At 35.4% G+C, this 12,171-nt stretch overlaps 1 protein-coding gene across 1 annotated transcript in view; it reads left to right on the top strand.

Moving 5' to 3' along the window:
• Window positions 1-346: 346 nt before the first annotated feature.
• Window positions 347-12,171, top strand: part of LOC107750057 (partitioning defective 3 homolog B-like) — a 177,748-nt gene continuing 165,923 nt past the window's right edge. The window contains exon 1 of the mRNA XM_016565315.1: window positions 347-749. Within this exon, the coding sequence (XP_016420801.1) occupies window positions 633-749 (117 nt within the window). The 5' untranslated portion in view covers window positions 347-632. The remainder of the gene's footprint in view (window positions 750-12,171) is intronic.

Raw genomic sequence — 12,171 nt, 5'->3', positions numbered from 1 at the left:
TTATCCATCCATCCTTTAAAGGCAGATCTCCTCCAAAAGCTAAAGACTGTCAAACATTTCATCTCTAGTCTTGATATTTCTGGATATTTTGATTATACAAACGTCATTATAAGAGATTACTAACTGACAAGCAAGGAGAAGCTCTATTTTTATTCTCTTAGATTCAGAACATGTGAGATTCCCTATCTTTAGTACTACTTATTCATTCTTTGGCAAGCCATTTAGCAGTGAAAGTACACCCTCCTTTCCGCAGTAATGATTCTCTATGGGGACTTAGCCTGTATAGCTTCTTAAAGCAGGCCGCCCGTCAATCACGATAGTCAGAGTTATTCACTCTCTGCCGCTTCCGGTTTCACTCTGGACCTCAGCGCGCGCGAACTCGGGAAAAATATATCGAGACTTTTCTCTGTCATCCAGTACTGTTTAATCCTGTTCAAAGTGTGGTTTGGAATGATCACTGGACGCTTATTCCGTTCATGGCCTTAATATTGGCTTTAGTAGCACTTTAAAGAGAAAGAAGATCACCTGTAACAGTTGACCAATGACACCTGTTGTCTCTTCAGCGCTCGCTTTAAGAGAAACTGCTGTAAACAAACCACGGGGATATTTGAACGTTTGATGACGCAGTTAAGATGAAAGTTACTGTAAGTTTCGGGGAAACGAGGATTGTCGTCCCGTGTAAAGACGACTGGATGGTACGGGATTTGATCGATCAAGCCACTCAAAGATACAAGAAGATTATTGAACAGGTAACGTGTTGTTTTTAAGTTTGAAAAACAGATAAAAAGAAATGTATAGATTCGATTATTCACTGTGGATTGTTTAAATATGATTACTTTGAGACAAGGGATTAGAATTATTGAAAAAACTACACCTGTTTACCGGGGTAGCGAATCCTACTATGACGAAGGCGTGGTTCATGAATATTAATTAGACCCCACTTGAGGCTGCTTCAGAACTTTGCGAAGAGGAAAGCGAAGCTCATTAATGCTACGTATGGCTGAAGTTTCTAGCCTCGTTAATATGAAAAGTAATCCCTCACCATAGTACGATTGTTAACCGGGTGTGCCCGCAAGCTCAGATCACGTGATCTCGAGCTGTCAACACTGACATTTTTCAGATTTCTGGCCAATGTTTTGAATATTCATTATCTCTAGACATTTCTGCAGTCTGATACTGGGGTAAAAGTTTTGTCCAGCGCCTCAAATATGCAAATATGATCTTTAAGACTGCACAGTATATGTCTGGGAAATTAGGTACTGAATTCGATCGTAAGACCTGGCTGTTACCAGCAGCGACTTTCACTTCACTTTGGTGTGAATGGTTAATACAGTTTGAACACACACACACACACACACACACACACACACACACACACACACACACACACACACACACACACACACACACACACACACACACACACACACACACACACACACACACACACACACACACACACACACACACACACACACACACACACACACACACACACACACACACACACACACACACACACACACACACACACACACACACACACACACACACACACACACACACACACACACACACACACACACACACACACACACACACACACACACACACACACACACACACACACACACACACACACACACACACACACACACACACACACACGTCTATTGTCTATATATTGTATATACGGTTGTATAAACGGAAAGTAGCACAATTGAATTAAACATGAAATTTTGAAGTAAAAAGACAGAAATAGCATTTTCTTGTAAAACAGTAATCTTCGCAGTAATCTTTGTTTTAATTACAACTTAAATGTGTAAAATGTGTTCTAGCAGACCGTTTATTGGGCGATTATATCTTTTGCATTATTTACGTTTATTTTGATGTTTGTTATTTGCAGTATTTGATGGTGTTTTATTTTTATAAGTAACAGCCATGATTGTTCAGATTGAGAATGCATATAAAAAGGTCGTGCATTGCATTTATTTTAATATTTTGTTATAATGGGAGAAATATTGCTTCTTAATAATAAATTGTGCAATTTTCAGATCTTCTAATTAATTAATGCAATACTCAGATCTTCTAAATTTCATCATTCATTTATAAATAAACAAACATGTCTCAACTATATTCCACTATAGAGGGGATATCTTTGATATCTGTACGTGTTTATGTTTTCCTCAGTGAGCACCAGTCAATACTGCAATGGTTGGTCACCGTTAACTATTCTATTCCTTTTGTCCAGCTTCTGCACTAAATGCCAGTTGGAATAAAGCGGGACTTACGTGACGAACACAGCCGTGTCATTAATCGCTCCCTATCTCCAAATGCAGGTCGCGGGCTGTGTTTGATTAGTTTGGCCTGGGCTCTCGGGCTGAGATGGCTGGCTTTATGGGAGGTTTTAGTATGCCTGACTGATGGATGTTATCGGCTGAGATTGGTTCAGTCGGATGGGATGGGACAGTGCCAGGCGTGCTGGGGTAGACGTGGGAGCTTTATCTATTCTGTCAACCCACCTCTCTGGTCTCGTGCGTCACTGAAGTATTGAGCCCTTCATCTATGATAGCGGTGCATCCGTGATGCAGTTCTCCTTGATTAGACCTTGTGCATATTCGCGTAACAAATGGGCAATTTGTGTTGATGTTAATTGTAAATTTTGAGATGCAAATGTGACTCTGCTATGGATTGATGCTTAATTTTACATTTACTTTGAGATATGAGCTGTTATTAGTTTATGGTATGGCCGGTTTATAATGATGTCAACAATGAAATCACATTATGCATTATTAATGAAGGCCAGGGTCCCATTTTGTGAATGTGGCTGCATGATTATTTGAATAAGTTTAAGGTTAACTCTACCAGGGCTGCACAGTTACGATTTTTGGCTTCCCGTTTATATCTACTCCAGTTCCATTTAGGATGCAACATGTATTTGCAGTGGTTGTGCGTTGTAACCAAAGATCAAAATCTCTGCGTATTTTATGTTCAATTGACAATTATAATTGCTGACTAATATGTGTTGCCAGTTGTAGGATCTTTTAAATGTTTTTGAAAGAAGTCTCTTATGCTTACCAACGCTGCATTTATTTGATAAAAAAATACAGTAAACTGTATAACGTTATGTATACAGTAATACAGTAATATTATAAAATATTATTAAAATATAAAACAATTGTTTTCTATTAGAATATATTTTAAAATATAATTTATTCCTGTGATGCAAATCTGAGTTTTCAGCAGCCATTAATCCAGTCTTCAGTGTCACATGATTGTTCAGAGAGAGAAAAAAAACATGCTGACCCAAAACTTTTGAACGGTAGTGTACATTGAAGCTAAGGGGGGCAATATATCTTTATTGAAATAACTATCTATATGATATACTGAAGAAAGAACAATGCTTTTTTTGTTATTGCAATTGGCAGACAATTTTAAAGTTGAAAAACATACAGAAAAAACAGATCTCTATTACAGGTGTTTGGAGGGGAGAGGTTGAGAAATAAAAGCTTTTGGTGAATTTATTATAAAACAAACTTCCTTTTTTTTTTGGTACTGGTTACTGGTAAATCCACCTTATTCAACCTGCTGAGCTACTGCTATGCTTTTGAAAATATAGTTAGTCCACAGTGAAGTGAAACTATCTGTCCCACTCAATAATGTTTTTGTGTCCAGCAAGATCTCACACACTGGTTGAGATTACCTCACTGACAGCAGAGGAAAACTGCTTTATTATCCTGCCATAGCTGGGCTCGGTCAGGCCGCTGCTAACCTCTGAGGATGGTTGGAGAGCTGACTTGGCAGGCAGCACTGCTGAGATCACTACAAGTGGCACACTTCCAAGAGCACAAAGCCTTCGGCGTCAGCAGCCATCACTACAACAAATTGCTCTGGCATTAAATGTCACAATGGATATGCAATATCAAGTCTTATAGGACCATTCCTATGCATATGCTTAAAAGGAATAGTTCACCCAAAAATAAAAATTTGCTGAAAATGTACTCACCCTCAGGCCATCCAAGATGTAGATGAGTTTGTTTCTTCATGGAAACTTAATTTTTTCATGGAAACATCACTTGCTCACCAATGGATCCTCTGCAGTGAATGGGTGCCGTCAGAATGAGAGTCCAAACAGCTGATAAAAGCATCACAATAATCTACAGGTAATTCACACGACTTTAGTCCATCAGCTAATGTATTGTGAAGTGAAAAGCTGCCTGTTTGTAAGAAACAGATGTATCATTAAGATGTTTTTAACTTCAAATCATTGTTTTAAGCTAAAATATAAGTCCTCAATGCTTTCTCCAGTGAAAAAGTTGTCTCCTCTGAATCAGGAGAGAAATCTGCACAGATTAAGCACTGTTTGCAACCAAAAACAGTCCAAAACAGTTCTAAACAAATATGTCATTGGATTTTGACGTGAGAGGACAACAGGAAGCATCATTATGGATTATTGACTCATATTTTGGCCAGAAGCAACTATTTAAAGTTTAAAATTGTGTTAATGATGGATTTGTTTCTCAGAAATATGCAGCTTTTCACTTCATAAGATGTTAATTGATCGACTGGAGTTGTGGGTGGATTGCTTGTGGTTTATTGTGATGTTTTTATCAGCTGTTTGGACTCTCATTTCTGATGGCACCCATTCACTGCAGAGGATCCATTGGTGAGCAAGTTATGTAATGATACATTTCTCCAAATCTGTTCCCGATGAAGAAAAAAAACGAATCTACATCTTAGATTGCCTTAGAGGGTGAGTAAATTTTCAGCAAACATTTATTTTTGTGTGAACTGTTCCTTTTAAAGTGACCGTATTTACATCATTAACGCATGTTACTGCTATTATTGTCCACTGTTCATCTGTGCATGTTTTCCAAAGAAGAAAAGTTTGTCTTTGAAATCTCTCGTCAGAATTGCTCAGCTTCTGAAATGACTTTTCATATTGGTTACATCGAAACCCTCTAAAAGTATAAGCCCAAACCTTATTTTTCAACCCCTCTGCTCCAATCACTCCTCCATTCACTCACTTTTCACTATCCAGTCATTTTTTTTGTCCCAGCTCTCTTTAGAATACATCAGATTATGAAGGTAAAATTGTTTGAAAATGTTGTTAAGACAGTTTAGCCATGATTGATTAATGACTGTAAGGTCAAAGCAAATATAAAAAATGCCATTGTGTATTCCATGTTTGCAAAATGCAAGTCTTTTCGGTTAGTTTATCAAAAAATGTAAGTGTAGTAAGCCACGTGATTTGAGGAGTTGTAGCACAAACCATGCAGGATGAGTTTTGCTGACATTTAGTACTTTGCGCTAGGGGTTTGTTCAGATCATTAACCCTTACACAAAAGTAATCATAATGCGCTTGCCTTAGCAAAACAAAACAAACAAACAACAACAACAAAATACGTAATTAAAGATTGTAGCTCTGAGGAATCATTTACAATTAGTGCATGTTGAAATGACTTCTCAGTTCTCATAGATGGAGAGACTGATTACTGGTTGTGTTTGACATTTGAGACCAAACAACTCCTCAGAACTTCCTGCTGTTTCATACACAGGTAATCAGATCTTGTATGTTTGGTTTTCTCATGGTGTTTTAGAGGATTTGTGGTGGCAAAACAAGAAAGAACAAAATAGTTAAAGGGGTCATATGATGCTATTTTAAATGCTGTGAGATCCAGTGTGAAGTGCTTGAATTCAGCATGAACACAAATGACTCGGTGATTTAAACTAGTTTAATGCCAAACAGGAGAAACACTGTGTGCAAAGAGACAGTCAGAAGGCTTTTCAATCTACACATCATTTACCATGGCTATGGATTTACTGTAGTAACACTCACTGCACCATGGTATTGTGGCACAAATGTGGGATATTCACGTTGAATTTTATTGTAATGGTATTGGTATATAGTCTTCTTTCTTTGCGTGAACATTTGGGCGGTGTTATGCAAATCTTCGCACATCGTGACGTAGACATGTGGGGTGTGTTAGAACGAGCCGTTTTAGGTAGGCGTGGTTGACTCTTAACTTTTATAAAGAATATCTCTTTGGATTTGAGACTTTAGTCTTTGCAACTTTACAGATCTTCTTTATGCACCAAGAGCTTGTAACACTCCAAAGAGAAAGGAAAAATTGAAATCGCATCATATGACCCCTTTAAGGTTATATGTAGCTGCACACATACTCCATATTTCCAGGTCACTGGCATAATGTAATATTACTTATAGTGAATCTGAATTAATATTTCCAGTTTTTGCTGTGGGAAGCTTGTACCTCAGCTGTCGGACCATGTGTCTTGTTTAAATGTCTAAAAGTTTTTGTTTTTCTTTCTAGTGTTATGGCAGCTGGTGTGTGTAAAAAAGCACCAGGTGTGTTCTTCTTCCATGGCAAATGTTGCTCAGATGGTTTCATGAAGCTGAAAACAGTCCCAGCAGACAGACATATCTGCCTAAACAGCATGAACACTTTTCCACACCAGCAGGGTGGATGTAGACTGCTGCTTCCTGCTGGGACTGAGGCGGAGAAAGCGCCTTCACAAAAAAATATCAGTGTGTGTTAATCTGGGTTGGTTTGAGAGTCACTTTTTCATTCTGGATTGGAGGAACTGCTTTTTTTCTGTGCTCAGATGGGATCAGCTTCCATTTTAAAGTGTTTTTTGAGGATTGAAGCTGCTTTTATGAACAAATATGGAGGTTTGGATTGGTTTTGTTTGAGCACTGGTTTTCTTTTGAACTTCTACAGAGTATGTGCTTGTTTGCAAAGAGAAACTTATTCTTCAGTTTAAGCTAGAAGAACCATCTCAACAAAGGATGAGTCAGATGATCAGTGACAAATTAAATTTCTTTTCAAAGTTGTAAATAAAAAAAAAGATTATTGGAGTATGTTTTACAAGAAAATACTAATTCAGACTTTCTGCTTCAGAATTTCATTTTTAAATTCAATGTTACTTGCAGTTTCTTTGAAACAATTTTCACTCAAAATTTGCTTTCATAAATAATTACAAAGTATCCTACACCATTTTTTTTTCAGTACAGAAAATTCTTAAATATGTTAGATTTAATGTAATATATATTTGTAAAGATCCTTACACATTGTTTAATTGCCTGAAAAGGTTTTTAGAATTTTTATCATGTTAATTAAACAAATCTTGTATAATATTACTTGCTGTGTTTGTTTGTTTGCTTGGTTTTATTGTATTTATGGGATATTTGCATTAGTAATTGAGTTTTGCCATGAAAATAGCCCCAGATGCTGACATGGCATTAAATAAAATTATACTATACTATACACTTTGTTTAATCTAAGGTTTAAAAAAAAAAATCAAGATTTTCAATGTAGTGTAGTTTTTCTATTGAGTCCTGTACATTCTGTTCTCACTGACCTAATTAAAAAAAGTCAAAATAATTTTTAGCAGCTTATTTTATGTATCAGAAAAAATATGTAATTTCATTAAACGTTGAAACGTTTTTCATTTGCTATAATGTAACTCCATAAAAGTTATGAAATTATACACTTTTGGTGGCATATGGTGCAAAATATTACTGGTTTGTTCGATGTCTTCAAGACGATCATAGATCATTCACACAGTTTTGACTGAACTTGATTTGGGTTTTAAATGAATAAAAAATAAATGAATAAATAAATAAAACATATGCAGTTTTCACAAAATGACTTTTGAAAAATGACACATTGTTTGTATCAAAGTGCACCAGTTTTGTTGACCGCTGTTTGACATTCAGCATGATTACATGACATGATGATTGTAGCATTTATTGTCATGTGTGTTTAGTTTCATTGAGGTTTCTACTGAAAAGGCATTGACCTGGATCTGTTATGTCATGCATTACCAGCCAAACACGTTTTCTCAGACCATTGTAGTAGTTTTGTTTCCCCCAATCCAAGTAGGAAAGTCGTTCAGCGAGTTTGTTTGGTAATGAGCTGATGGTATTCAAGCTATGACAAACTCACAGTCACAACTATGACTTACCTTATCGGATTACATGTGTACACATGATGGTATTTGTTCCCACCATAAATTGAAGTTCTCCTTCAACCTGTAACCCATCTCATCCTGTTGTCTTGTCAGGGCCAATGGAAGAAATTCATGACAGCATTTGATCTGTTTTGTGAAATATATTACAATTTAAAATAACATATTTCTATTTGAATATATTTTGAAGTGTAATCATTCTAATATGCTGATTTGCGGGTCAAGAAACATTTCTTATTATTAATGTTGAAAGCATTTTTTGTGGAAAACATAATGATTCATTTTTCAATGAATTGAAATTTCAAAAGCATTTTTTAAAATTATTTTTTAAAAACAATATAGAAGTTATTTTACCAACACTTTTAATCAATTTAATGCATCTTTGCTGAATAAAAGTATTCATTTCTTAAAAAAAAAAAAAACTGACCCTAAACTTTTGAACAGAAGTATATGTATGTATATGTATTTGTATTTTTTATTATTTATTGTGATTTATCACAGCTTTTGACAAGATTTCTTGCTTTGATGTGCCTGTCTTTAAAAAAAGCAATAAGGCACTCAAGACCGTATTGTACAGTGAATAACGGACTTTAGTTGTCAGTATATTCATATTAGCAAGCCAGTTTTAGTTTGCTCCCTAATTCTATGCGCCCTTTGAATCGTAAAATGTCAGTTTGTGCCGTAGGACTGAACCTTTGAGAAACAGGAAAGTCACACCTTTTATTGTCACCGCTTCTTTTTCTTTCTAGTGTTATGGCAGCTGGTGTGTGTAAAAAAGCACCAGGTGTGTTCTTCTTCCATGGCAAATGTTGCTCAGATGGTTTCATGAAGCTGAAAACAGTCCCAGCAGACAGACATATCTGCCTAAACAGCATGAACACTTTTCCACACCAGCAGGGTGGATGTAGACTGCTGCTTCCTGCTGGGACTGAGGCGGAGAAAGCGCCTTCACAAAAAAATATCAGTGTGTGTTAATCTGGGTTGGTCGATTCTGGATTGGAGGAACTGCTTTTTTTCTGTGCTCAGATGGGATCAGCTTCCATTTTAAAGTGTTTTTTGAGGATTGAAGCTGCTTTTATGAACAAATATGGAGGTTTGGATTGGTTTTGTTTGAGCACTGGTTTTCTTTTGAACTTCTACAGAGTATGTGCTTGTTTGCAAAGAGAAACTTATTCTTCAGTTTAAGCTAGAAGAACCATCTCAACAAAGGATGAGTCAGATGATCAGTGACAAATTAAATTTCTTTTCAAAGTTGTAAATAAAAAAAAAGATTATTGGAGTATGTTTTACAAGAAAATACTAATTCAGACTTTCTGCTTCAGAATTTCATTTTTAAATTCAATGTTACTTGCAGTTTCTTTGAAACAATTTTCACTCAAAATTTGCTTTCATAAATAATTACAAAGTATCCTACACCATTTTTTTTTCAGTACAGAAAATTCTTAAATATGTTAGATTTAATGTAATATATATTTGTAAAGATCCTTACACATTGTTTAATTGCCTGAAAAGGTTTTTAGAATTTTTATCATGTTAATTAAACAAATCTTGTATAATATTACTTGCTGTGTTTGTTTGTTTGCTTGGTTTTATTGTATTTATGGGATATTTGCATTAGTAATTGAGTTTTGCCATGAAAATAGCCCCAGATGCTGACATGGCATTAAATAAAATTATACTATACTATACACTTTGTTTAATCTAAGGTTTAAAAAAAAAAATCAAGATTTTCAATGTAGTGTAGTTTTTCTATTGAGTCCTGTACATTCTGTTCTCACTGACCTAATTAAAAAAAGTCAAAATAATTTTTAGCAGCTTATTTTATGTATCAGAAAAAATATGTAATTTCATTAAACGTTGAAACGTTTTTCATTTGCTATAATGTAACTCCATAAAAGTTATGAAATTATACACTTTTGGTGGCATATGGTGCAAAATATTACTGGTTTGTTCGATGTCTTCAAGACGATCATAGATCATTCACACAGTTTTGACTGAACTTGATTTGGGTTTTAAATGAATAAAAAATAAATGAATAAATAAATAAAACATATGCAGTTTTCACAAAATGACTTTTGAAAAATGACACATTGTTTGTATCAAAGTGCACCAGTTTTGTTGACCGCTGTTTGACATTCAGCATGATTACATGACATGATGATTGTAGCATTTATTGTCATGTGTGTTTAGTTTCATTGAGGTTTCTACTGAAAAGGCATTGACCTGGATCTGTTATGTCATGCATTACCAGCCAAACACGTTTTCTCAGACCATTGTAGTAGTTTTGTTTCCCCCAATCCAAGTAGGAAAGTCGTTCAGCGAGTTTGTTTGGTAATGAGCTGATGGTATTCAAGCTATGACAAACTCACAGTCACAACTATGACTTACCTTATCGGATTACATGTGTACACATGATGGTATTTGTTCCCACCATAAATTGAAGTTCTCCTTCAACCTGTAACCCATCTCATCCTGTTGTCTTGTCAGGGCCAATGGAAGAAATTCATGACAGCATTTGATCTGTTTTGTGAAATATATTACAATTTAAAATAACATATTTCTATTTGAATATATTTTGAAGTGTAATCATTCTAATATGCTGATTTGCGGGTCAAGAAACATTTCTTATTATTAATGTTGAAAGCATTTTTTGTGGAAAACATAATGATTCATTTTTCAATGAATTGAAATTTCAAAAGCATTTTTTAAAATTATTTTTTAAAAACAATATAGAAGTTATTTTACCAACACTTTTAATCAATTTAATGCATCTTTGCTGAATAAAAGTATTCATTTCTTAAAAAAAAAAAAAACTGACCCTAAACTTTTGAACAGAAGTATATGTATGTATATGTATTTGTATTTTTTATTATTTATTGTGATTTATCACAGCTTTTGACAAGATTTCTTGCTTTGATGTGCCTGTCTTTAAAAAAAGCAATAAGGCACTCAAGACCGTATTGTACAGTGAATAACGGACTTTAGTTGTCAGTATATTCATATTAGCAAGCCAGTTTTAGTTTGCTCCCTAATTCTATGCGCCCTTTGAATCGTAAAATGTCAGTTTGTGCCGTAGGACTGAACCTTTGAGAAACAGGAAAGTCACACCTTTTATTGTCACCGCTTCCTTGGTTTCCATACATTCATGCACATGGACACATCAGAAGTACATTAAAGCTGCTATTGTTTCCTAATCATGACTAAAGGGCTTTCTGGCGAAACAAATGAGGGTTGTCTCGGCTAGCTTGCCTCTAGCATGTCAAATTAGGGCAAACAAATGCTATTGTATTTTGCATGGTTATCTTTTGTGTAGGGGTGCTCCGATCAGGGTTTTTGAGGCCGATCACAGATCGCCGATCACAGAAAGCAGTATATGTCGATACGATCACCGATACCAATCTTTTTAAAGCCTTCTTTTTATCATTTATAACTATTTATAGTTATACTCCAATCAGAATTTTTAGACATTTATTCAGGGCCTGAATTTCATTTTTGAAAATGGGGGAAATTCCCCTCTTAGGTGACTCTTGTGAGAGGGGAAGCAGCTTTCACACAGGAGTCCGCTACTGATCCGTGGCTGTTTACCACAAACACAACATTTATCCATTATTTTGATTTCAAATCCAAACATTGTCACTGAAAATGCTTTTTCAGAATAGCTTTTTTTTGTACACAGTACAGAAATACAATCTTTAACAGGCATGTTTAAACACAATAAATATAAGCAACACATTATTCAATGCTTTTTACTTTTGCATTTACTTCTAGACTTATATATTAAGTTGATCAAGCAAGTGGCAAAACATTTAAACTACTTTTCTTACGTTATCACAAACTTACCATTGACAGAAATAGACGGCTCTACTGCCCTTTCTTTTGCATTTAAATATTTATTACAAGCAATCCTGCGGTTCATAAAGAACTTTATTTTCCTACCACTGCCGGACAGCAACCGTGCGCAGTGTGTACGCTTTATTAATCCGTTAACATGAGCGCGGAAAAAATATGCACCACATACACACTGCAAAAGGAGTAATGTGAACCTAGCATTATGTGTGTGCGCTGCGAGTGTGCATGAGCGCACGGTCTCCAGGAGAGCGCGCGAGCACTGAATGGTTAAACACTGGCAAGAATTAAAAAGTAATGCAATTTATAAACTTTAGTGACGATGTGACACTGCCT

Source organism: Sinocyclocheilus rhinocerous, unplaced genomic scaffold (assembly GCF_001515625.1).
Source record: "Sinocyclocheilus rhinocerous isolate Xijiao unplaced genomic scaffold, SAMN03320098_v1.1 scaffold1956, whole genome shotgun sequence".
In the NCBI taxonomy this organism is placed as follows: Eukaryota; Metazoa; Chordata; class Actinopteri; order Cypriniformes; family Cyprinidae; genus Sinocyclocheilus; species Sinocyclocheilus rhinocerous.
Note: the sequence above shows the minus strand (reverse complement) of the source record. Positions and strands in the feature narration are given on the sequence as shown.